This window comes from Dromiciops gliroides, chromosome 4 (genome assembly GCF_019393635.1).
Source record: "Dromiciops gliroides isolate mDroGli1 chromosome 4, mDroGli1.pri, whole genome shotgun sequence".
Taxonomy (NCBI): Eukaryota; Metazoa; Chordata; class Mammalia; order Microbiotheria; family Microbiotheriidae; genus Dromiciops; species Dromiciops gliroides.
Genome location: NC_057864.1, coordinates 35,387,017 through 35,414,094, shown reverse-complemented (window position 1 = coordinate 35,414,094; position 27,078 = coordinate 35,387,017). Strand labels below are relative to the sequence as shown.

Below are 27,078 nucleotides of genomic sequence, written 5' to 3'. Positions count from 1 at the left end.
GAATTTCCATGCCCAGAGTACTGGCAGAACTGACAGATACAAATGCCAAACTACTGTGACTTAGCTAAGGGACTACAGGACTGTCAGTCCTGCCTGTTACCCCAAACTGTTTAGCACATAGTCTACATTTAATATTCATTTATCTCTGTGCATATCATTCCCCCCCAGAATGCAAACTGGACCGCAGGGACTGCTTCATTATTGTCTTTGTATACACACATTTGCATATAGTTGGTGCTCAATAAATGTTCGTTGAACATGTGAGTATGCTGTTTATAGGCTAAACGGGTAAATAGGATAGCATTGTTGTAGTAGTTGTCATTTGTGTGAAATTCCATATGAAATGGATTTATTTGGGATCTGTTTCAAAAGTGTTTCTGATCACATGGTAACATAGGTTCACCTATAACATCAGGTTGAAATCATTTGTGATGAGATTTCACAGGGAAGTGCTTTGATATTCTTTACTTGAGCCCACAGGCTGCCGTGAAGCCTAAGTTCATGGTTCAGTGAGGTCAGCCCACCACATTCATTGTCATGCAGTTTTCAATGTGACAGTGTTTTGTAATAGTTCTAAACACAGAGCTGTACATTCATTCAGTGAGTAACTTTAAAGTATATATTTTAAAGTTAGGTTTGATCAGAGAACCAGGATGATGGGTCAGATATGCTTGGTTAAAGATATTGGAGTGGTAAACAGAGGCTAAGTGACTTGCCCAGTGCTGTATAGCTAGTGAGTGTCAGAGTCCAGATTTGAACTCGGGTCTGATTGACTCCAGACATTAGTCTGGCACTAGCTGCCTCCTTCATGTAAGGGTAGAAAGCAACAAATGTAGAGAGGCAACCAGCAAAGGCTTGTATTCATAGGCTACATCTTGGCCTGGATGGGGAGATTAAAGTTCATGTGCTCTCTCCTCCCCTCCCTGTTTCTCCCTCCCTCCCTTCTTCCTTTCTCTTCCCTTGTCTTCTCTCTCACTTTCCTTTTTCCTCCCTCTCCGTCTTCTATTCTCTCCCATTTACTCCTCCTTCCCCTCTTCTCTCTCCTTTCTTCATTTTATGAATGAAGAAACTGAGGAACAGAGAGGTTTAAGTGACATGTTCAGTCACTCAGCTAAGTGTCTGAGGTGGGATTGGAACCTAGGTCATTATGACTCCATATTCAGTGCTCTGTCTGGTACAGACTAGCAAAGCCTTCAAAACCCAGAGATATCACTCCAGGAGAAGGCATTAGAAGACTTTAGTGGAAGATACTCTAAAACAGAGAAAACTGGCATCAGAGCAGGGAAGAGTATTGGGAATAACAGCCAAGGACTAAATAACTAATTAATCAGACGCAAGATGCAGAATTAGGCTAAATATTTTTTATATGGCTAGTGGAGGACTTAAAGTTGATGGTACAAATCCCACCGTTGACGTTTACTACAGTCTAGGTGACTTTGGGCAAGTCACTTCATTCATTTCTATAAAAGAAGGAGGTTGAACTCAGTGGCCTTGAGGGCCCTTCTAGGTCTAGATCCTATGATGTCATCATTGTGGGCACTGCCCCAAGGATACAGTCACAAACCCTCCAGGCTCTTTTATCCGTTGTGACTATTGCTCATGTCCATTCAGACAGCCTTCCTGGGGCTCCATATGGCCATTAAGAAAAGCAATTTTAATCTAAATCTCTTGATATTGTGTGTATACCCATGGAATATACATGCTATGCATCAGTTATGATTCATTCTTGCCATATGACTGGCCCACCTCCCTTTCTGATCACACAGATCTCTAACAACATTCTTCACATCGCTTCACTTGTATATATGTTTATCATGGCCTTCCCAGGCTTGCAATATGTCTTTCCATTGCCCTTCAGGTGACCATCAACTTTAAATCCTTGGAGATATAGAGTATTCCATGGCTTGCAGATTTGGGGCTAATTATAAGGGGCAATTTTTAATACTAAGGACTCAGGGTCAAGAATTTAAACTCACCACTTGGCCAGTGTATTAACGGTTTGGTTTGTTGATGGATCGCTTTAAAAGCAATTATCTTCCTAGACCCCAGGATGCAAGAATAAGAAGGGCTTCAAAAGCCATTTGGTTCAGCCTAAATCTAAACAAGAACCTCTGTGACCTTTTGGACAAGCGATCCTCATTTGCTTGAAGCTATCCAGTGAGAGGGAACTTTCCATCTCTTAGAGGCCGCCCATTCTACTTTGGGATAGCTCTGTGAGGGACTGTTGCAATACTTAAGCCCACATTTCCTACTTTGCATTTCGTACACATTGCTCCTAGTTCACAGGATCACAGATTAAGAGCTAGAAGGGATTTGTACCCAGACACCCGGAGGAGAAAACTGAAGCACAAAGAAGTTAAGTGCCTTCTCCTGGGCCAGGCAGCTAGCATCTCATGTGGGATTTGAAGCCAAATCTTCTTTACTTCCAAGCCCACTGGGTCCATTACACCAGACTATCTTCAGAGTCAAGCAGAACGAGCCAGATCTTTCTTCCAAGTACTTGTAACCCTTTCCAGTGATACATGGCCTGCTACATATTTCAGCATATACAACCATATAGTACCAAAGCATATTCTGCTATATCTGTTTCTGGTGTCTGTGCCAAGACAGTGTGACTGACACCAATAAACTGGGTGTTATAAACAAGTTTTTCATAGTAAAACATTAATTCAGAGCATAATAAATGAATAGTGCTCTACCAGGAATTCAGAGTGGAGTACAGGACCAAGTGAAAAGTGTTGATACTCACACTTCATTGATAACTGAAAAATCTTCACGAATGGCAATGATGTTGGGATAAGACAGGAGCAAGAATGATCAGAAGTAGCTTGAGATAGTGGAGAGAGCATGAACTTGTATTTCCAGAGAATCTCGATAAGCCTCATTATATCAAGAGGGTCCCTTTTCTTTGCCAAAGCCAGCTTGCCAACCCTATGATCTTTTTTTTTAAGCAACAAACATTTATTTTATTTTTTCCAGTTATATGTAAGGGTAGTTTTCAACATTCATTTTCATAAGATTTAGAGTCCCAAATTTTTCTCCCTCCCTTTCCTCCCCCCTCCACTAGATTGCAACCAGGTTATATATGTACAATCCACAAGTGTTCTTTTTATCAGTTCTTTCTATGGGGGTGAATAGTAAGCTTCTTCATTAGTTCCTTGGGATTGTCTTGGATCACTGCATTGCTAAGAGTAGTTAAGTCCTTCACATTTGCTCATTGAACAGTACTGCTGTCACTATGCACAATGTCTTCCCAGCTCTGTTCACTTCCGCTATACATCGATGTTCATTAGTCTTTCCATGTTTTTCTGGGATCATCTTGTTTGTCATTTCCTGTAACACAGGACCATTCCACTACAGTCATATAGCACAGCTTCTTCTGTCATTCCTCAATTGATGGACATTCCCTTGATTCTTAGCCTCCACCAAGAGTTGCTATAAATATTTTTTGTACAATTTTTCCCCCCTTTTCTCTTTTTCATGATTACTATTGTTAACTGTTTCCCTTCCATCCTATTCCCTTCTCCATGATATTTATTCTATTATCCATCTTCTTTCATCCTATCACTCTTCAAAAGGGATTTGCTTCTGTCTGTCCCCTCCTCCACTCTGCCCTTCCTTCTTTTGCCCCTCTCTCTTTATCCCCTTCCCCTCCTATTTTCCTGCAGGGTTAGAGAGATTACTCCACCCAATTGAGTGTGTACATTATTCCCTCCTTGAGCCAATTCTAATGAAATTGAGGTCTTTGAACCAATTCTGATGAGTGTTAGACTCATTTACTGCCCAGATTAAATAGATTACTCCACCCAGTTGGGTGTTTGTGTTAGTCCCTCCTTGAGCAAACTCTGATGAGTTTAAGGTCTTTGAGAAGGATGAGTGTAAAATTAATTTACTGCCCTGCTCCTCTCCCATCTCTTTCTCCACTCCCTAAGCCTTTTCCTGTTTGTTTCATGTAGAATTTCACCTCTGCCTTTCCCCCTCCCCCAGTGAATTCCCTTCACCCCTCAATTTAACCCTAAGGATGTCATCATAGGGCAGCTAGGTGACACAGTGGACAAAGCACCATCCCTGGACCCAGGGGGATCCCAGCCAAAACCCAGCCTCAGACACAAGACAGTCACCCACTTTATGACCCCAGGTATGTCCCCCAACTCCAATTGTTTATGGTTCTCTAGGGTCTTATATTTGAAAGTCAGATTTGCCATTCAGGTCAGGTCTTTTCATCACGAATACCTGAAAGTCCTCTTTTTCATTAAAGTCCCATTTTTTTCCTCTGAAAGATAATGCTGAGTTTTGCTGGGTAGGTTATTCTTGGTTGTAATCCAAATTCCTTTGCCCTCTGGAATATCATATTCCATGCCCTCTGGTCCTTTAATGTAGAAGCTGCTAGATCTTGTGCTATCCTGACTGGGGCTCCACAGTACTTGAATTCTTTCTTTTTGGCAGCTTGCAATATTTTCTCTTTGACCTGGGAGCTCTGGAATTTGGCTATAATATTCTTGGAAGTTTTCCTTTTGGGACCTCTTTCAGGAGGTGATTGGTGGATTCTTTCAATTTCTATTTTACCTTGTGCTTCTAGAATACCAGGGCAATTTTCCCTGACAATTTCTTGGAAGATGATGTCTAAGCTCTTTCCTTGATCATGGTTTTCAGGTAGTCCAATAATTTTCAAATTATCTCTCCTAGATCTATTTTCCAGGTCAACAGTTTTTCCCAGAAGATATTTCACATTGCCCTCTATTTTTTTTATTCATTTGGATTTGCTTTATTGTGTCTTGGTTTCTCATAAAGTCACTAGCTTCCATTCAATCCTAATTCTTAGGCAATTATTTTCATCAGAGAGCTTTTGTAGCTCCTTTTCCATTTGGCTTTTCAAGCAGTTGACTTTTTTCTCATGTCTTTCCTGCATCACCCTCATTTTGCTTTCCATTTTTCCCTCTCTCTCTCTAACTTTATCTTCAAAGTCCTTTTTGAGCACCTCTATGGCCTGAGACCAATTCATATTTTTCTTGGAAGCTTTAGATATAGGGGCCCTGATGTTGCTATCCTCTTCTGAGGGTGCACCTTGATCTTCCTTGTCACTAAAGACACTTTCTATGGTCCTCACCTTTCTCTGTCGGCTCATCTTGCCTTTCTTTTACTTGACTTTTTTTTTGCTGGGCAATGAGGGTTAAGTGATTTGCCCAGGGTCACACAGCTAGTGTCAAGTGTCTGAGGCTGGATTTGAACTTAGGTACTCCTGAGTCCAAGGCCAGTGCTTTATCCACTGCACCACTTAGCTGCCCATCTTTTACTTGACTTTTAGCTCCTTAAAGTGGGGCACTGACCCCATTTTCCAGGCTGCACTGTCCCAAGCTTCAGGGGGTCCCAGGTGGTGATTTAAGGAGGTTCAGGTTCTTCATTCACCTGGCCTGTTCCCTGGTTCACAGATGACCCCAGGCCAATTTGCTAACCAACCAGCTTTGTGTGTTGTGGTTTTAAGCTCCAACAAACCTGTGCCCCTCCCTGACCTGGGCCACTGGTACTCAAGCCTACCTCCTGGTTCCCAGCAGGGCTGAAAAATCCAAGTTCTGCCTCAGCACCAGCATAGACCCCTATAGTCTCCCCCCTGCCCAGGGCTCAGCCCTCTCACCAGACTGTGAGCTTAGTTCCAGATGACACTGGTGCTTCAGCTGATTCAGAGGCTCTGGGGGTCTCCTTCTCTGGTGAGGTCTTCCTGGGACTGGATCTATGTCAGGGTGACTGTGGGGTTGAGCTCGACTCCTGTATCAGCACAGCAGCTCCCTTCTTCTGTCCTTCCAAGCTGTTCTTGGTTAGATGATGATTTCAGCACATCCTTCTGTGAGTTTTACTGTTCCAGGCATTTTCCTATGGCATTATTTGGATGTTTTTTTGAGCAATCATGTCATAAGTTCGAGAGCTTACTGCCTTTCCTCCGCCATCTTGGCTCCACCCCGGAAGTTTGATACATACCTCTAAAAAGGATATGAGGGAAGTATATTCTCATATCTCTCTTTTGAAGCCAGGATTTGTCTTTATAATTTTTCAAATTCAGTTTTTATTGTTTTGCAGTGGTTTTTTCCTTTTATACCATCATCGTTGTTATATGTTGTTTCCCTGGTTCTGCTTACTTTACTTTGCATCAGTTTGTACACATCTTTCCATGTTTCTCTGTATTAATCACATTCATCATTTATTACATCTCTGTAATATTCCATTAAATTTATGTATCAAAATTTGCTTAATCATGCCCCAGTCAGTGGATATCTGCTTTGTTTCAGTCAGTTGATAAACATTTATTAAGTGCCTCACACCATAAGATAAAATAAGGTCAAAATGGATACATGATTTACACATAAAGGATGATATCATAAGCAAATTAAGAGAGCATGGAATCATTTATCTGTCAGATTTATGGGCAAAGGAAGAATTTAGGACCAAAGAAGATACAGAGAAAAAAACAAAATGTAAAATAGATCATTTTGATTATATGAAATTTAAAAGTTTTTGTACAAACAAAATTAATGTAACCAAAATTACAAGGGAAGTAGAAAACTGGGAATTTTTGAAACAAATATCTCTGATAAAGGTCTCATTTCTCAATTATATGGAGAATTGAGTCACATTTATAAAAATACAAGTCATTCCCCAACTTATAAATGGTCAAAGGATCTGAACAGGCAGTTTTCAGACAAAGAAATCAAAGCTATCTAGAATCATATGAAAAATGTTCTAGATCACTATTGATCAGAGAAATACAAATTAAAACAATTCTGAGGTATCACTTCACACCTATCAGAGTGGCAAATATGGCAAAAAAGGAAAATGTTGGATGTTGGAGTGGGTGTGGGAAAGCTGGGATGCTAATCCACTGTTGGTTGAGTTGTGTAAAGATCCAACCATTCTGGAGAGCAATTTGGAACTATGCCCAAAGGGCTATAGAACTGTGTATCCCCTTTGATCCAGCAATATCACGGCTGTTTATATCCCCACGGTTTATATCCCCAAGACATCCTCAAAAGGAGAAAAAGACCTATTTGAACAAAAATATTTCTAGCAGCTCTTTTTGTGGTGGCTAAGAATTGGAAATCAAAGGAATGCCCATCAATTGGAGAATGGCTAAACAAACTGTGGTATATGATGGTGATAGAATATTATTGTGCTATAAGAAATGACAAGCAGGATGATTTCAGAAAGGCCTGGAAAGACTTGTATGAACTGATGTATAGTGAAATGAGCAGAACCAAGAGAACATTGTGCACAGAGACAGCAATATTCTTTAATGAAGAATTGTAAATGACTTCACTGTTCTCAGCAATACAATGATCCAAGACAATCCCAAAGAACTACTGATGAAACATACTATCCACCTCCAAAAAAAGAACTGACATTGATTAGACACGGACTGAAGCATGCTATTTTTTCGCTTTTTTTCCTTTTATTCATTTTCTTGTAAAAAATGACTAATATGGCAGTGCTTTACATAGTTGCACATGTATAACCCATATCTGATTGCTTGCCATCTCAGGGAGAGGGTGTAGGGGAGAGAGAGAAGGAGGGATAAAAATTGGAATTCAAAACTATATTTAAGAAATTGTATTTTTTGAAATTTTACATAATAATTAAAAAAACAGTAAGCAGGCCAGTGTTACTACACTGAAGAATACAGGATGCATGTAAGGTGTAAGAAGACCAAGGTGCTTGGATAGAAGCAGGTTAGGAAGGACTTTTGTGAGTTCCCAGAGGATTTTTTTTGGAAGTACTGCAGTAACTATTGTGTCAGATACGGAACCTTTTGTTAATGACCTTCTTGAAATGTATGCCTAGCCAATGGAATTTCTGGCTCAAAGGGTGTAGACATTTTAGTCCCTTGATTTGCATAATTTCACATTGCTTTCCAGAATGGTTGTACCGGTTCACAGCTTCACTAATTAGTTCATTAGCATATTATTACAGATCTTTCAGCAAACCCTCCGACACTGACTATTCCCATCATTTACCATGTTTACAAGTTTGCTAGATGTGAGCTGAAACTTCAGTGTTGTTTTGACTTGCATTTTTCTTGTTATTGGTGATTTAGAACATTCTTTCATATAGTTTTTTTAGTAGTTTCCAATTTTCTAAGGACTGTTCATTTGTATCCTTTGACTTCTTATCTATTCAGAAAAAGTAGGGGCAGTTAGATGGCGCAGTGGATAGAGCACCGGCCAAGGAGTCAGGAGTACCTGAGTTCAAATCCGGCCTCAGACACTTAACACTTACTAGCTGTGTGACCCTGGGCAAGTCACTTAACCCCAATTGCCTCACTAAAAAAAAAAAAAGTAAATATGCATTTCTTATATAATATTTTAACCTGAACTAAAAATCAGTTAAATAACCTTTTATTCATTCCTATAATTTAGATGTCCTTTAAAAAGCAGAATTCATGTTGTAAGTAGTCCATAATTATAACATGAATTTTCCTCATTTTTCTCTTCTTTGAAAGACTCAGTATTGAGTATGTGTTAGTTTAAAACAAAGATTGCTATATATCAAGGAGTTAAAAATGGTACATGTTCTTTTATATCACTCAGTGTTTTCTCTTTTTTCCAGCAAAGTAGACCCACTTCAGACTCTAGTGATATAAAAAACAGATCTTGGAGAGGAAAAGACAAGAAAGACTACTGTAGTTACCCCTCCACTGATCAAGAGAAAATGAAATCTGATGGGCTAGGTGCTTCTGGACATGCATCAAGTACAAATAGAAATTCTGTGAATAAATCTTCAAAACACGATGATTTAAAGGGAAAGGACAGTAAAAAAGCAGTGTCTAAGATTACGAAAGATATTAAAACTGGGGAAAAGATTGCTTCTGGAAAACCTAGAGCTGTTATAAAGCCCAAAATAGAAAATGATAACACTAAGACTGATGCGATCGCTCGACAAGATATTGAGCGCTCCTCTTCCTCCTCGAGTGGACAGAAAAACTCAGCAAGTGGAACAGGAGTAAAAACCCCGGAAGGAAAAGGGGCAGGTGCTCGGCCCAAAACCCTCCCTGGAAGCTCCGACGTGCCAGCTAAAGGAAAGCCTCTGAAGAAGAGCACCGGGAAGGCTTCTCCCTGCCCAGGGGCCGCAGGCACTCTCGGCAAGTCGGCCAGTTCAAGTGCAGAATTGCAGAGTCCCAGTGAGCCCCTGGACCATCCAGAGAGCGGGTCTGTGAAGGAAGAGAAGCTTGACAGCAAACCCTCTCCATGGGATTCTCCTCCAGGAAGCCGAACAGTGAGCAGCACCTTGCAGACTTCTGCAGGTTCTGCTGCAGGTGGGTGACGGCCTCCTTCATCATTTCATAGTTTCTGCCAAAGGTCCTAGAAAAGGTGAACCTGAATGACCTTTATTTGGTCTTAAGGACCCTGGAGGAAGCTCACTAGACTCAGAATCTGGAGATCTGCTTTCTGGTGCTGACTCAGTGCTTAGCAGCCTGACTTTGGCCAAGTCCCCTCATCTCTCTAGAGCTCTTGTCACTTTACCTGTCAAACGCAGTGGGATGGACAAGATGACCTTGGGGGTTTTTCAGCCCTAAAGTGATGTCCTGTGATCCCAAGTGTTGTTTAGAAATAGGGCCAGTTAATTTGTCCAGTGTACAATGGCCAGGATATGATTGCTATACATTTAATATATTCTATCCCCCTCACTTTGCTTCATTTATAGCAGTGAAATCCCGGCCTGTTTCAAGGAATTCTGAGGGAGCTTCCAATAAAAAAAGGGTTAATGAACATGAGACTCACACAAGTAATAGGTAGGTCTCCATTCAAACAATGTAAGTATGTTAGTTTTTTTTTTTTTCTTTTTTTTTGGTGAGGCAATTGGGGTTAAGTGACCTGCCTAGGGTCACACAGCTAGTTAAGTGTTAAGTGTCTGAGGCTGGATTTGAACTCGGGTCCTCCTGACTCCAGAGCGGTGCTCTATCCACTACGCCACCTAGCTGCCCCAAGTATGTTAGTTTTTAATTTTCCTCTAAAAGTTAATCATGGCGGGGGCAGCTAGGTGGCGCAGTGGATAAAGCACCAGCCCTGGATTCAGGAGGACCTGAGTTCAAATTTGGCCTCAGACACTTGACACTTACTAGCTGTGTGACCCTGGGTAAGTCACTTAACCCTTATCACCCTGCCCCCCCCAAAAAAAGATAAATAAATAAAAGTTAATCATACTATGACTTCTGTCTAGATTGGAGATTCTTAATCTTTTTTGTGTTATGGACCTCCCACATAGACCCCACACACACCCCAACAATTTGGTGAAGCATCTTCTAGAATAATGTTTTTGAATGCATAAAGAAAAAATATAAAATTGCAAAGGAAACCAATTATTTTGGAACAGTTATAAAAAAAAAAAATTTTAAATAAGTTTACAATACCCCAGATTAAGAACTCTGCTCTAGATATTGTCCAAAATTTGCAATTTTGTAGAAAGAAAAGAATATTTAGAAGAAATAGCAGTTTGGTGGGGGGAAAGTATATTTAAGTTCATGGTACTTAGAATTGATTGCCTTATCTTCTAAAACTGATAATATATGAAACTGTTGATTTTTTTCATCTGCTTTTCAGAAAGAAAATAAACTGTAGGCTGAAGGTTTTGTAATTTATTGATAAAAATGTATACTTTACGTACATATTTATTTTAGAATTCACATTTTGGATTTCAAATTTGATAACGTTTTCTTTTTTTTTTCTTATTAGTATGACTAGGAAGATTCTCAACAAGGGGTCTAGTGATCATGTCTCCCAAGCACTTTTGAAGAAGAGAGGACACAGTGGTTCTGCAGGCCTACAACGAGCAAAGAGTGCCCCATCTAGTCTCACTAAAACCCAAGGTAAAGTGGGCTCTGAAAATGAGCTGGTTTATTGCTCCAACTGCTCAACTCCAGTTTGAAGCTTGAGTGGCAGCAGCAGGCAGAGCACCACAGAAAGCTTTCTAACTCGCTTTTCTCTGTTGAGTTAATAGACTCTTTTTTTATTGTACTCTGTAGACCCAAAATATAGAAGGGCTTTTATACCTAGTACTTTTTAGCATAGTGTTTACATTTAGATAGGGGACAGGGGAAGGGTTGGTTTTTTTTCTTTCTTATTTCCTTTTTTTTGGTCTTATTTTTTATAAATGAGATGAAATAATTATGAAAAATCTCTAATTTATAATATTTTACATAATCATATATGTATAACCCATATCTGATTGTTTTGCTGCCTCAGGAAGGGGGGAAGAAAAGGAGGGGAAGAGGGATAAAAATTGGAACCTAAAACTATAAATAAAAATGTTTGTTATTTAAAAAAAAAAAAACAGGGGAAAGACCATTGACTCTTGAGGTCAGAGGACCAGAGGCAATAGATGGCACCATGGATAGAGTACTGGACCTGAAGTCAGAAAGGCCCAAGTCCAAATCTGGTGTCAGAGACTGACTTTGTGACCCTGGGCAAGTCATTTAAAGTCATTTAACCCCTGCTTGCTTTAGTTTTCTCATCTGTAAAATGAGGATAGTAATAGTAACTGACTCTCAGGGCTGTTGTGAAGGTAAATAAAATGAGATGATATTTGTTTAAAAAAAATCTCCAATGGACTCTGCACTTCAGGTCCTTCTTGTTTTCCGTCCATATATTGTTTGTGAAAGTTTAATTGATATTTACAGGAATTCTTTATGCAAAATGAGTGCCTAAATTGATGATATAACTAAGAAATCAGTAGTATACAGGAGAGAATTTCTCTGAATCTGCAGTGGGTCAGTTTGCAGTTTTAGAAAAGTGACTAAACTATGAATCAGTTGCAGCATCTAATTTCTAAAGAAATATTCTTTTAGGATTAAACATTTATGTAGATGAGAGCAACTTATGAAGTCCAAATAATATGAATTTGAACTAAATTATAATGGAGATTGAAACTGTTGTTGGGGCCCAATAATAGCTTAAAATTAAATTAAACATTTAAAATGTTAAACTAACTCTTTGAAGAACTTGAATATCCAAATTAAAGTTTGTAGAAGTTAAGGAAAGAGGGGATTTAACTTAAAATTTTATTGGGTTCCCAAGATTTAATTTATCCCACCCTCACCATTTTCCATTAATATTTTAACATATGTTGTCCTAATATATTTATGAACCTGAGGAGAGCTATTTCAGAGTTGGGAATTAGCTTCCAAGAACTAAGTAGCTGATATTTTATGAAAGGAAAATAGTATATAAATGTGAGTATATGTTAGTTTAAAGCAAATATTGCTATATACATATTTTTCTACCTCCCTCCTTTCCCTCCCCCCACCCCAAGAGAGAAAGCAATCTGATATTGGTTATATATATACAATCACATTAAACATATTTCTGCATTCTAATACTTTTCGCTGAGGAGCAGGATTCCTTTGGTTTTTTGATGGAAAAGAAAAAAGTGATTTTTTTTTTTTAGGGAATTGAGATCCTCTCCTATTTAGCAGTGATCAGTTCTGCCTTTGTTCAGTCTAGTTACTTTGTGAAATAATTTAAGATAATGTTGTATTTCATTCTTTGTTTGAAAGATATTGTATTTCTAAACTTTGTTTTGCTAGGATCCCAAGGAGATTCACCAAATTCATTAAAATCTACAGCCTCTCTCAAACATTCTGAAGAAAATGTGACACAGTTAAATCATTCTATACCATTAGCTAAAAAAAAAGCCACAAAGCAAGGACATGCATCCTTGGCCAAAGCCAATGTAAGAACGATGGTGGCCAAAATTCAAGTGCCCTCAAAGAAAAGTGAAACTGTTAACAATAAAGACCAGAAGCAGAAAAGCATTTCTGGGCAGTCTACAGTAAAGTGTCAGTCTTCTTCCCAAAGGCCTTCAAGAAGTGAATCACCTGTGACCCTAAAAAACACACATAATTGGGGCCAGAAAATCGAACCTGTTAATGATAGTAACAAAGCCAAACAAAAGCAACATAGGCTACCAATTAATCCTGTACTGGAGACCAATGGGGAGGAAGCATGTCCATCATCCAATCCACCTGATCCACGAAAACCATTAAATTGTGAAGAAAATGATAAGCCTACAATAGAATCTGAATTGTCGCTCCCTCCTATGAGCATTCAGATTGTTCCTAAATCGAATGAAGCAGTCAAAAGTGAAGTAAAATCCAAACTGATCTTTAAGGATCAAAATGACACAAAATCTCTTGGTGATGGAGAAGCAGGTCATTACGATTCGCCCAAGATGCACAGCACTGATGGGGGTGGTGATGCTGAATCAGCATTTTATAGCAGCGCTGATCTAAAACCCTTGACTTCAAGTCCAAATCCAGCCCAGCAGTATGAGATTATTTGTAACTTTGTGGGTAAAAACCATTTAGACTCAGCAGATGGAAAGCACTTGTCACCAGAGAGGGGCAGCTGTCTGGGACAAAAGGGTACAAATGTAATGTCAGACGCTAAAAATGGGGAAGGCGCTTTAGCGGGCCTTTCAGAAAGGGTAAATACTACTTTTAATCCTGTACAAGATAAAAGGAAATCTAATGTTTTTGTAGAAGAGCTGACCGTCACTAGCCAGTTACCTGATGACTATTCTGTGAAAGAAGATGAGCATGTTGCAAACAAATCAGATATTTCAAACAAAGGAAATTCTCCTAAAGATGTAAACCCAGCAGAAACACCAGAGAGCCATGAAAATCTGGAATCTCCTTTTGTGGGTCATTGGAATTTGACTACAGGTGTGGTACACCAGAGGGAGAGTCCTGAATCTGATACTGGTAGTGCAACCACTTCCTCTGATGACATAAAGCCTAGATCAGAAGATTACGATGCTGGAGGGTCTCAGGATGATGATGGGTCAAATGAAAGAGGGATTTCTAAATGTAGCACTATGTTATGTCACGATTTTCTTGGAAGAAGTAGTAGTGATACTAGCACTCCTGAGGAATTAAAAATATATGATAGTAGTTTAAGGATTGAAGTAAAAGTGAAAAAGCAAAGTAGCTCTGATATTTTCCAAGTTAATTCAACAAGTGATGATGAAATTCCTAGAAAAAGGCCTGAAAGTTTGTCTCGACAAGGGATGGCAGTAGACAATCCTCAGGAGAAAGAACATCTTCCACGAGGAGGTGTTCCATTTGCTCAGGAAACAGACCCGGTTTCTTCCTCAGCAGATGAAACAGAAGATGAAAGATCTGAAGCTGAAAACGTCACAGAAAAATTTCCTTTGTCTGACCCAGCTCCTCAGCAGTTCCAAGGAATTGTCAATTTGGCTTTTGAAGATGCAGCTGACAATGAAAGCCGGGAGTTTCCTGCAGCTAAAAATTTTAAAAGATCAGTTTTACTCTCTGTGGATGAATGTGAAGAATTGGGATCTGATGATGGGGAAATTCATACCCCCTTTCACCGCTCTGTCAATACTCTGACTCCTCAGGTTTTTGATAGTCTTTCTCATGAACATCATGGAAAAACCTCATATTCCAGATACTCATTAGAAACTGAAGATAGTTTTTTAGAGTGCAAACAACGTGAAAAAAGTGACAAATTAGAAAAAAATGGGAGCTCCCTCTTGGACCCTAATATATTTGAATCTGCAGGAAGAGATAAAGAGGGTACTTTAGCTAGGGGAAAAAATCATGCAGCAGATACGCTGGGCAGAGCAGATGGTCCTTGTCTCCCAGAAGACATGAATGTAAGTATTAGGAGTAAAGAGAACAATGAAGTACAACAGTGCAGCAAACTTTATGATGGTGAAATAAAATCTCAAGAAAGACCTTGTCATTTGGCACTTCATCAAGGAGAACCCAATTCAGACACACCAAAGACCAACAACTCTACCTGGTCTGTGGACTCCCGGAGGAGCCAGGTTCTGACTCAGGAAGGTCAAGTGAGAGAAATCTGCCATGCAGCTACTGAAAATGCTAATACTGCTCTCACTGCAGGTAATGTACAGAAATAGAAACACTAAATCCTTCAGAAAACTTAAATTAACAGTCAGATTGTAAAGTTGCCTGGCGTTGTGGCCTCCATTTTAGGTAGAATAATTGCTTGCCAACTAACTCAAATTTAAATGAAACTTAAAGTTCTTTTAAATCTGAACCAAGCTAGTTTGTTTCTTTACTGCTTCTCTGGAATATTAATGAAAAATAATTTACTCTTTAGTAAAAATTTTTGATAGTTATTAGAGCCAATTCTATTAAGAGATTTTATGCGAAAGAATAAGAATTCAATTTCATGTAATATATTTATTTTCTGTCTAATTTAACAGGCATTATTGACTATCACTAGAAATTTTGGTATACATCAAGTGTGCTTATTTAACTATGCCAATGTATATCTAAGAGGGATGTGCAATAACTAACTATAGTAACAATGTAACAAGAGCATTGACCTATTTTAACAACTATATCCATTATCATAGCAATTTATATAAATTTTACAGAGATTAAGACTTTAAGGATCACGATGATTCTATTCTAAAATTTTCCAATAAAAAATAAATTTCCTAAAAGAGATTATATTTAGAAGCAATGGTCACATATGAAAGAGCTTTGGCTTATTTCATATGGTTCAACAAGTTCTTGTCTAGTTGTTTTTTGCCTTTGCCTTCATTATTCTAGTAATTCAAACTAGTGACCCATGTTTAAAATATGCACTAGCTACCCACTAGCTCTTGTGTATTCAGAACTAATGAAATGCTGACAACAAGTGATGAGGTGATCGCCAGGTTGGACTTTTTTGTTTGTTTGTTTGTCCTTGCTTGCAGCTTCTCTTGCATGTGCAATAGATGAATAAGCCTTGGGATGGAATGCTTTTGTTTCTCCTCTTTGAAACTGATTTACCTTAAAAGTCACCATTAAATTACCATGTCTTTTTTTCTTTTTATGTTGTTATTGTAGAGAATTAGATTCCCGTGTGCATTCTATGTTTGTGTTTATATGATTTATGTTATTTTCTGTATCAGAAGTTTTCTAATTACAGTATGGAGATTTATTGTGAATTACCAGTGGTGATTTTGCTGCTTAAATTTCACATATAAACAACATCCTTTGTTTTTGTTTTTTGTTTTTACGTAAAAAACAAATGCTTCAAAATTTTGTCAATTTTGTATAAACTTTTTTTTCGTTCTATTACTTTGTTGGATTGTCACTGTTACATTGAGTTAATATTGATCTACAAACCCTGAGGGGGCAACCACATGTGCAGTTTTTACATTGTGTAGTCTTATGAATTATTTCAGGAGACATAGATGATTGTGACACATTGGCACAAACCTGCATGTATGAGCATCGGCCTTCAAAAACCCTTTCTCCAATCTATGAGATGGATGTTGTAGAAGCTTTTGAACAGAAAATGGATTCAGAAACACATTTCACAGACATGGATTATGAAGATGACCAACACTTTGCAGAGCAAGATTGGACTCTTCTAAAGCAACTGCTGTCTGAGCAGGATTCAAACCTCAATATAAAAAACTCTGTTCCTGAAGACCTAAATTTAGCACAGTATCTGATCAATCAGACATTGCTTCTAGCACGAGACAATTCAAAACCTCAGGGTAAAGCACATGTGGACACTTTGAGCAGATGGAGTGATCTCACATCTCCACTTGATGATTCTTCAGCAAGCCTCGCTATGACAAGTTTTTCCTCTGAAGATTGTTCTTCTCCCCAAGGAGAATGGACAATTCTTGAACTAGAAACTCAACACTAAAGAGGTCACAAATTTTGGAAAATATTGGACTTTCTTACCCTTATTTTTTATGCTTATTATCCATGTGATAACTGCATTAGCCAAAGGCAGACAGCCCTGGGTATGGAGGGCTTTCTAATCTTTCCAATTTACCCAGGTAAATGTAGTTCATTTGTCCATGAATATAATCACAGTTGGGGGAAAAATTCAAAGCTTCAACAAATGTTTTTTTCTAAGTATCTTGAGCATGTTACTATAGTTCTTTGGGAAATTAGGGGACTTGTAAGAAATTCTTGTCTCAGTTTTCCTTTCCCAACTGGTCATTTGTTCACTTGTCCTTTAATACTCAAGATGTGAATGCACAATAAGTGGAGCAGTCCCATTCCTTTGTGCTCTGCATATGGTAACATGGTAATTTTCACCAATAAAAGATTCACTGTGCTTGTGTCAGTTTATCTGCACCTCATCTGTGCTTATAACACTCAAACCGAACAGCTGAGTGCCAAATTAGGGTGGCATTGAGTTGAGGTCAGTGCTGAACATCAGGAAAGCCTTAGTCTAGCTTTCCTAACAATTTATATTGAAGAAATAATGATGTTCACTTACCCAAGACCATCACCACTTCTTCTCAGATGAGGGAAGTGGCAAATAATGTAAATCAAAGTGGGGGGGAGGGAATGCAGGTATTTGAAATTCCCCTGCCTCACTTTCCCCCTTTAGGAATAGTGAGGAAATCCATCTTCCCTTATCTAAACACATGTTCAATTCCTTCCCTGATTACTTCGTGAGAGAAATCTCTTGGAATAGTATATTTGGGATGGATGTCAACCCCAGGGTAAGTAAGGAGAGATTTCTGTGGGTTCTGTGGGTTTTAGTTTCCATTCCAAAAGTATTTGTTGGTTTGGTGAGTGTTTTCTTTGTGTGGCTCTAGTTCCTAGTTCCATTTTTCTGCATCTGATTACCATTCCCTCTATAATTAAGGTTGAAGATGAAATTTTATTCTGCCCTCTACCCCTGAATAAGTACTTGAACAACTAGATGTGACTCATCCCTAGATTGGCACTAAATGTACTATATTGCCTCTAATACCCAGTTCCCTCAATTTAGCAACCTCAACCTAGCCACTAAGGAGTTCACATCTTATATTTCCTCACTCCTTGAAATGGCTTCACTTTCAAAATTTGAGCTCTAAAATTCTGTAGTCTCAAAACCATGAGGATTGGTTCACTGCAAGTTCAGTTATGTAACAAACCGAGCCCTTACTGATTCACAGCAATACTTTCATACATCTCTAATTAATTAACCCAGCACAGTCTCTCCAATGGCTGTTCAGAGCCTCTTCTCTCTTCAAGGTCCTGGCTCCATCCCTAATTTTCTCTCTGTCAGCAGATGACCTTACTTCCTACTTTGCTGAAAGATGGCTCTCTCTCCCATTGTCTGTACTTTCCTTTTCTCTTCTTTATCCCTCCTAAGACAGGCTCCTCCCTTCGTACCCTTAATTCCATCCTCTTCTCTCCTGGACCTTGTTGCATCCATCATTCCAGCGCACTCTAATTTTCAGTCTCTTCCACTCTACTCCCTCCTGTCCCTACCTGTTATTGTGCTCAGCTCTTTCTCGTCCTAAGAAGATGATCTTGCCTTCTATTCCTTCTATCATCCTATATCTTTGCTCCCTTTCACTGACAAACTAACAGGAAGAATAGTTCCCCTTGCTTCTTTTCTTTCTTCACTGCGCACTCCTCAATTCCCTATAGCACATGATCCCTGGATTGCCTAATCCAATAGCCATTTCTCAGTTATTACCTTAATTTTTGGACAAGATTCGACACTTGACCAATACCCCCCATTTTTAACATTTTAGCTTCCATAACAGTCCTCTCTCCTGATTCTCCTTTTAAGTTCCTAACTTCTCAGTCTTCTTCCCTGACTCATTTTCCTCTTCGTATCCTCCGAATGTAGTTGCCCCCTTGCCCCTAACCTCTTGTCCTTGGTTCTCTGGCTATACTACCTTCCTTGGGGATCCCATCTACTGCCAAGATTTCAATGATCTCTTTTATGTAGATGACTCAAAATGGGTATGTAGCCCCAATATGTTTCCTGATCTCAAGTCTCGAATTTCCCATGCCTGCTTGGTATCTCTCCAAAATGTTTCTATCACTTCAAGCCAACATATCTAAAACAACTCGTTACCTTGTTCTTTCTGTTTCAACTGCTCCTAGGTTTCTTATTTCTGTTCCTAAGAGCATAGACCTGAAGTCAGAAGGGAGTTCAGCAGTAATCTAGTTTTGAGAGCATTACCATCTTTCCAGACACCCAGGCTTAAAAGTTTGGACTCCCCTTTGACTTATTCCCTGTCTCACATGAGCCTTCTTGACTTCAGTTTCCCTCATAGCTGCATCTTTCTTCCATGAACAGTAGAGGCCCTACTCACTTCACCCAGTCTCCTACAATTGCTTCATTAATGGTCTCCTTGCTTCCAGGCTATCCTCTGTACAAACCATCTCTCACATAGTAGATAGATTATAATGCATAGGTCTAGCCATGTCACCTGTGCAAAAACCTGCTCCCTGTTGCCATATTATAGGATAAAAAAACTTCTGTCTTGGTATTTAGCCCTTCTGAAGTCTAACTCCACTCTACCTTTCTGTACTTATGTCACACTGCTCCTCTTTACAAAATTTACATTTCAAGCAAACTAAGCTATTAGTTGTTCTATGATATTTGGGGCCTTCACTTTCCCACCTTCTTGTTTTTGAACAGGCACATGTGTGCCTAGAACACACTTCTTCCATGTCTGTGTTGAAGGCCTGACTTAGGTAACACCTCTTTCATGAAGCCATTCTTAATTCCCCCTTCTTCTTAATTCTCTCCTTCTCTTGCAACCCTTTGTCTGACTCTGTTTTGTCATTCTTCTTTGTATCATATTGTGCATTTGACTTGTTTCAACTATTGCACTGTAAATTAAGCACAGAGGCTCTTATTTTTCATCTTGGTATTCCCAATGTTCAGTAAATCACCTTTGCACACAGTAGGCACTTAATAATTATATATTAAATTGAATTTATACTCTTGAGGTAGGGGAGCAGAGCAAAGGGAGATAAGGAAGTATGTTCCTTGCATTTGAAAGCAAGACTTGTCTCGAACAATCTGTAGTTTATACATTTGCAACTGTTAGCAGTAAATAATCACTAATACTTTATTTTGTGTGATTAGAAAACCATGACAATTATGTTAGAATTATTTAGTAACCTAAATACCTTTTAGATATTTCAGTGGATTTATGGATGTATCAGTTGTGAATATTCTTCACATTGATACTGATTCTAACTTCCTTCTCATGTGACATTTTAATACAATATGTTTTGAGAATTCCTTCAAATATGTTCTACCCAATGTACTAGAGAACTCCTAGTTCTTTTTTTAATATTTGTGGATACTTGAAAAGCACTCAGACTTTCAGTTGTCCCTAATTTGGTGTGTGGCCAGCTCACTTCTTTTTTTCATCACATCCATGCTCAGTGATTTTTATGGCACATTTCACATCCAAGACATCATTGGTAATAAGCAACAGCCTACTTAGGCCAACTATGCTTTTTTCCATTTACTTTTGGGTCACCTGCATCTTTAATCTCCTGAAATCATTGGGTTCCATGATTCTTGTAGGGCTATAATATTACCTGGAGAACATTCATGTTAAAAATCCTAGGTTTTTGTGGCAAGCAGCTTGCAATCATCAAAAGCACTATACAGTGCTTAAAGGTGTTGTTCAGCTGTGTCCAACTCTTTGTGACCCCATTTGGGGTTTTCTTGACAAATATACCGGGGTGTTTTGCCATTTCCTTCTTTGGCTCATTTTACAGATAAGGAAACTGGGTCAAATAAGGTTAAGTTGCCCAGGGTCACACAGTTAAGTGTCTGAAGTTAGATTTGAATTAAGTCTTCCTGACTCCAGACCAGGTGCACTCTCCACTAAGCCACCTAGTTGACACTTAAATGTAACCCAACCCAGTATTCTACTTAATTTTATTCCTTTTCATTGGTCATTTGCATCACTTGCAAATAGTATGTTGTATTAACTTTGATCGAATGAGCTGTCCATCCAATTACATGTTATAATCTGTGTAATATGTATGCTTTGGTCCTTTTTAATTTTTCCAGTATGTGTAGTTAGTCTGGTTTCTTGAAAGAGCATGGATTTTGTTGAGAAGTTTTCTCATCTACTGGGTTTAATGAAATTAGTACAATGTCACTTGCAAATTTGGAAATCCTCATAATTAATAAGAAAGTATATTTGTACTTCATTTTGACCAGGTTACTGAACAAAGTTATCTCCACAACTGCATTTGTCATAGAGTCTGGTCTGATTTTAACTGAGAAATCTTATTTTTAAAGAGCCTTCAAAAGAACATTTTGTTCTACTGAGTTGAAGTTAGCAAAAAGACAAGGACTCTGTGGGAACTTTTACCCTCTATTTCTCTTAATGAGTTGTGTGATGGCAAAGATATTGGAAAAATAATCATCTTCAAAGCTTCCATGTTATAATTTTCATCAGGAATACCATAAATGTATTGATAGGCATTTTGCATAAAGATTATATAGAGAGATGAAAAAGTAGGTAGGTAGTTTCTCATATCTTTTTGGTTACTTTTTTTGGTCAAAGCTATCATCTGTGATCTTTTACTTTCTTTTATAATCTTAGTGATACATTGAAAATTGATCCCCAGAATTATCATAATTACCAAAAAATATTATAGATTTCTAATATATACATATATATATATATGTGTATATATATATATATTTAATCAGGTTTAGCTGCTTTTCCTGACTTGATCATTTCAAGAACCATTGCTACTTTATTAATAGAGAACATGAAGTATGAGTTAATAGTCTAGATCTGATAGATGTAGATAATCTACCATTTAGTCTATGATGAGAATAGATCAAGATGGAAACCTCAGCAGATCCATCTCATTTCATACTGATTTGTTGTCTTTGATTTCATATATAAATGGCCTCACCTCAGGTTTCCTACAGGCTTATGGGTGCTTTTCAGCACCTTGTAGCATTCTGCTCGTAATCTGAAGACCTTGTACTCTGCACCACTGTTGCCCTTAACTGCCATTGAACTCTCTGCATAGGAAGGAGAGTGCGCATTTCTGCCTAAGGTGGTGTCTGAAGCCTGTTGGTCTATTTGTGATGGGGCTGCTTGGCATTGGCTCAACTCAAAGAAATACTTAGAGTCAGAATTCTTCACTTTGGGCCATTTTCTGGTTTTTTAAAGCTGACTGAGTTTGGCACAGATGGAACAACAGATAGATCTAATGGGAGATCTTAGGGAGAAAATAGGAGCATTTAGCTCTGACCCCCATAAGTTCACCATCACCAGGCCAACATGAGCACCATCATCAGATGCTGAAAGAGCTGATGTGGTTGCTAAGCTACTATTAAATTATCTGTAAGATGATGGTGAATGAGAGAGGGTATTGCAGGTTTTGAAAAAGGCAAATGTCCCATTTAAAAAAAGAGAGAGAATTGAGTCTGTAAACTGTAGGTCAATGAGTTTAACATCAATTCCTACAAAATTCTAGAACATTACCAAGGGAACCAGGATAATGAAGGGTCTTGAGATCACACCCTGAGCATTGGTTGAAAGAACTGGCTTTTTTTTAGCCTGAAGAGAGAAGAATAAGAGGTAGACAAAATAGCCAGCATGACATAATGGACAGAGTGCTGGACTTGGAGACGTGAAGACCTGGGTTCAGATGCTACCTCTGACTTTGCTAGCTCTTTGATCATAAGAAAATCAGCCTCAGAGCCTGCATTTCCTCCTCTCTTCCTTCCTGTATAAGAAGGATGATACTCGGGCAGCTAGGTGGCGCAGTGGATAGAGCATCGGCCCTGGATTCAGAAGGACCTGAGTTCAAAACCAGCCTCAGATAATTGACATTTACTAGCTGTGTGACCCTGGGCAAGTCACTTAACCCCAATTGCCTCACCAAAAAAAAAAAAAAAAGAGAGAGAGAAACAAACAAAACAAGAAGGATGACACTGCCTATAGTACCTACCTCAGGCTTTTTGTGAAGCTTAAAATAGATGATGTATTTGAAGTGCTCTGCAAACATTAAAATGTTCAGTATTAATCATGATGATGAAGAGAATGGTTTTTAAGAATTTGAAGACCTATTACTTGGAAGAGGGATTGGGCTCTCTGTGCTTGAAACCTGAAGGCAGAACTAGGAAAAGTGGATGGAAGTTACAAGAGGCAAATTTAGGGTTGACGGTCCAGGACAACGCTTCTAACAAGAAGAGGCCTCCAGATATAAAATGGGCTGCATCAGGAGGCGACTGGTCCTCTTCCTTCGAGTTCTTCAGGTGAAAGAAGAGTGGGTGGCTGCTAGGTATACTGTAGAGAGGCCTCTTTTTCTGGTACTGGCTGGTTTGAAGAACTTCCGGGCTTTCTTCCAGATTCTGGGGTGCTGTGTATCACTTTTTCTTCCCTCCATCCCCAACAGTTGCTTTTATGCTTCATCTTAGATCTTCCTTATTAGGAAGACAAGGCACTTTAAAACTTCAGGATGGCATAAATCAGATATAACAAAAAGTAAGCTCACCCTCTGCCAATAAATAATACACGCTTTTGCTGAGATAGTGATGTTTCTCACATTCTAAATGATTTCTTTTCATTTTGACCTTACACTTGAGTGTTTTGCCTAATAGGTCATGATTTTTTACCCATATATTACATGTGTTTTTACCTCTCTTTTGTACTTGTAATATTTTCTGTTCTGTTTGTTGGTGAATGCATCCCAGACCACTGTTAGCCTATAAGCTTTATGAGAGCAATGACCCTATCTTATTTACCAAACTTTGCATTTCCTTTAGCCCCTGCATAGTGTTCTGTACATAGGGATGTTTAATAAATGTTTTTTGAATAGTGATGTGGGTCATGTCTTTATGTAGTTTTGATATGGCCATACTCCTACTACTTTACTTCAAGCATCGTTCTACAACCTCATAATTGAAAATAAATGTCAGTTCTTGCTTCTAATTTTAAAATAAATATATAAAGATAGAATATATCCTAAGAAGTGTCTGGCCCAGCCCTCTGCCTTTTGTGTTTGCCATACTAACCGCTGTCCATTGGCTGTGCCCTTGAGCCAGCTCTTAATTACCAACTTTTGTGGCATGTATCAAACAGATTCTTAACCATAGTCAAAGTGATTACTGCTACTAGAACACTTATAGGGTCTGGGAGATACAAATTGATTTTAATATTTCTCAAAGAAAACAAAATTAAGAAAGGAATAGTTTAGCAAAAATACATGACAGTCCAATATGAACAAATGCAATTATTTTGTATATCTGATATTTTGAATTATTTGAATAATTGCTTTACCCACCTCTACCATATTAATGTCTGTAATTGAGTACATCTTTTTTTAAAGGATGAAAATCTTGTGGCCTTATGGCTCTAAATTGTCTAGTTCAGCATTTAATCAACATAAGTAAGTCTTTTCTCATGACCATGCTGAATCTCTCCCTCATTTTTTCTGTATTATCCTTTGTGTGAAGATCAATAACAGCTAGTTATAAATTTTGTATAACTTTTTTCATTAATATAGCACAGCTTGATAGAAGCAGTCTTGGCATTCCTGATGCAATAGTAGTTGTGCATTATCATTAAATGGTAAAGGTAATGTTGCAGTAGTTTCAGTGATTAACTTTAACTGTCAGCTAATGCTATTAGAGTGTTAAACATTCAAAAATACTTAAGATTTAAGATGCTAAATTTTAATAAGTACTCATTTAATGAGCCATGTATAATTAGTATCCTAAAATTAAACTTAAATCTCAATAGCTTTAATTTAAATTTAATGTAATGCAATGTTTGATGTAACAAAATTGTAATGTTTTCTAGAGGATTTTGGCAAAGCCATTAACTAACAGTTTTGGTGCCCAGGGCAAGCAACATGCTGAGATTCATGAAGCAACACTAAAATCAACTTTGAAATTCATAATGTAAAAATAATTCAAGCAATTAAAATAAATTTAGTAGACTGAAAGGAGGGAATTGTTACCATAGTTGCTGGTGGCATTTCATTTTAACTATTAGCCTTGCTAACTAGGTGTTAAATTCAGTTGTTAATTATCTATGCCCTTCAGATTGCATGGCTCTTGGGTAAAGCCCTGACTAGTTTGCCGTAGTTAAACTGTGGACTTTGGATGCAATACAGAATTGTTAGAGGAAATAGCATATTATTAAGACGTTAAGATGCTGTCATTAAATTAGCATGTAGACTCTATTTGTCATTCCTGTCCTTTGTTTTACATCTTTGTATCTCTAGCATAGTGCCTTGCATGTATTATGAAAACAGAGTTTTAAAAAATTTAATTGACTAATATCTTTGTTTATGACTTACCTAAATCAGGTTAAGAGTAGACATAATAAAATATCAAGATTTTTCTGAAAAAAATTAAGTGTGAATATCTATCTCAAAGTAAGGCAGAATTTATTAAATTTTACCCTATTTACTAGTTGATTGGGTCCTAGGCACATTTGGGTATTCCCCACATTTTGTGACTGCCTTAATCATAAACTGAAACTGCTACAATGTATCATTTTTCTTCATTTACAATTACAGAATTATCTGTCCCTTTAAAAGGGGGAGTAGTGGGGGCAGCTAGGTGGCGCAGTGGATAAAGCTCTGGCCCTGGATTCAGGAGTACCTGGGTTCAAATCCGGCCTCAGACACTTGACACTTACTAGTTGTGTGACCCTGGGCAAGTCACTTAACCCCCTTTGCCCTGCAAAAAAAAGCGGGGGGGGGGACACTAGCTTGTTCAATTTCCTCCCCTTGATTAAGCAATTATTTCCCCAGATAGATGATCATACTTTAAATGTCAAATCATCCATAATTGCCACCATGATTCCCAAAGCTGATCCCCCTATCATGAGCCTTGTCCTTGTATCTCTTCTTCTGCCTCACTCTGCTTAGACCAATTCTTCATTCTCACCATTACCTCTAGTCACTTTGCAAACCTAACCCTAGAATTGGCCAGTTCCTTCACATACAGTCCTCTACCCTTGTCCAGTTTTCATACTTGCCAAATCCTAGTGCTGTGCTACCACTTCCATCTGCTTTCTTCATTCCTACTTGTATGTTGCTGAATGCTTCTGGAAGAAGTTGTACAAGCCTGCTGAGTCCGCTACAAATCTGTTATCAAAGTATGCATAGATAGCTAAGGGGAGAACTCCCCCAGATTCCATTTTTTAATTTGTTTTGGTCCAAAGAACATAGTTTATGGGGACACATTCTCAGGACTTCATTTCCTATAGATTTGTGTCATAGAATCAGCAGAATCATCATTTAAGAGATGGGGAGGGACTACCGAATGCTGCAAGAGTGTTGTGAGAGGCAGGACATTTAAAGAATGAATATGTTGGTAAGACATTCAGTACAAAAAATAAACCGAGCCAGGGATATGGCATATCACAAATCTAAGAATCCTGGAAGAAACCAGAAGTCCCCAGAGGGTAAGTCAAGAGCAGAGACAAAGTCATAAGGACTCAAGTTTTCCAGCTTTCATGTAAGGCAAGCTGCACACTCAAGTTAACAAAACCTTCCTCAATAACATAGGAGTCTGTAGGAAAATTGACTTGTTTGGGGGGTGGGTGCTGAGAATGCTTCCTTTTGTGTTAAAATTAAATGCTTTTATTAATTCTATACTGTTGTACGCCTGGATTTTTGATAGAGTGATAACTGATAAGCTAGATCCCAGCTGAATTAAGACATTTCACATTTTAGACAGAAATGGGAACTGAAACCACAAGGCCTAATTTACCAGAAAATATGCCCTACAAATAAGAATTCCAGCCCTGAAAGAACTTGGAGGAGGTACTACCTGGAACACCAGGGATAATACCTAATCTTAATAGGCCCTTCTACATGGAAATCTTTTTATTTTTCCTTCACTGAATGTAACAGGAGCTGGTAAGAATGTATTTGGATGGAGTTTTGCAAATCCATAATCAAAAAAGCTTTGAGGGGGAGGGAGAAAATGGTTTTAATGTATTCCTAAGGTAGCTATCACAGAGTAGGAACTTTAGTTAGGAAGAAGAGTTGAAATACCCAGAAGTTCCCAGGAAACAAAACCAAAGAAAGCTAATAACCCGATGACCTCAGATTATTTATTTTTATTTACATCTTTATTTTCACTAACTTGTAACTGAAATTTAGCATCTCTTTCATCATGGATGAAGGTAACAAAACATTACTCTGGCTTCCTCAGACTGCCATAGTGGTCCATGACACCCAAAAGATTAAGAACTCAATTTAATTGAATCCCCTAATTTACAAGTGGTGAAACAGACCCAGAAAGAAGTGTTTGACCTGGTGAGTTTCAGACCTGACTCTTAAGG

General features: G+C 38.4%; 1 protein-coding gene across 1 annotated transcript in view; it reads left to right on the top strand.

Moving 5' to 3' along the window:
* BTBD8 (BTB domain containing 8) overlaps positions 1–22,603 on the top strand; it is a 121,917-nt gene extending 99,314 nt beyond the window's left edge. The window contains exons 14-18 of the mRNA XM_044000323.1: positions 8,593–9,298; positions 9,688–9,775; positions 10,716–10,849; positions 12,566–14,905; positions 16,204–22,603. Of these exons, the coding sequence (XP_043856258.1) occupies positions 8,593–9,298; positions 9,688–9,775; positions 10,716–10,849; positions 12,566–14,905; positions 16,204–16,676 (3,741 nt within the window). The 3' untranslated portion in view covers positions 16,677–22,603. The remainder of the gene's footprint in view (positions 1–8,592; positions 9,299–9,687; positions 9,776–10,715; positions 10,850–12,565; positions 14,906–16,203) is intronic.
* The last annotated feature ends 4,475 nt before the right edge of the window (positions 22,604–27,078 follow it).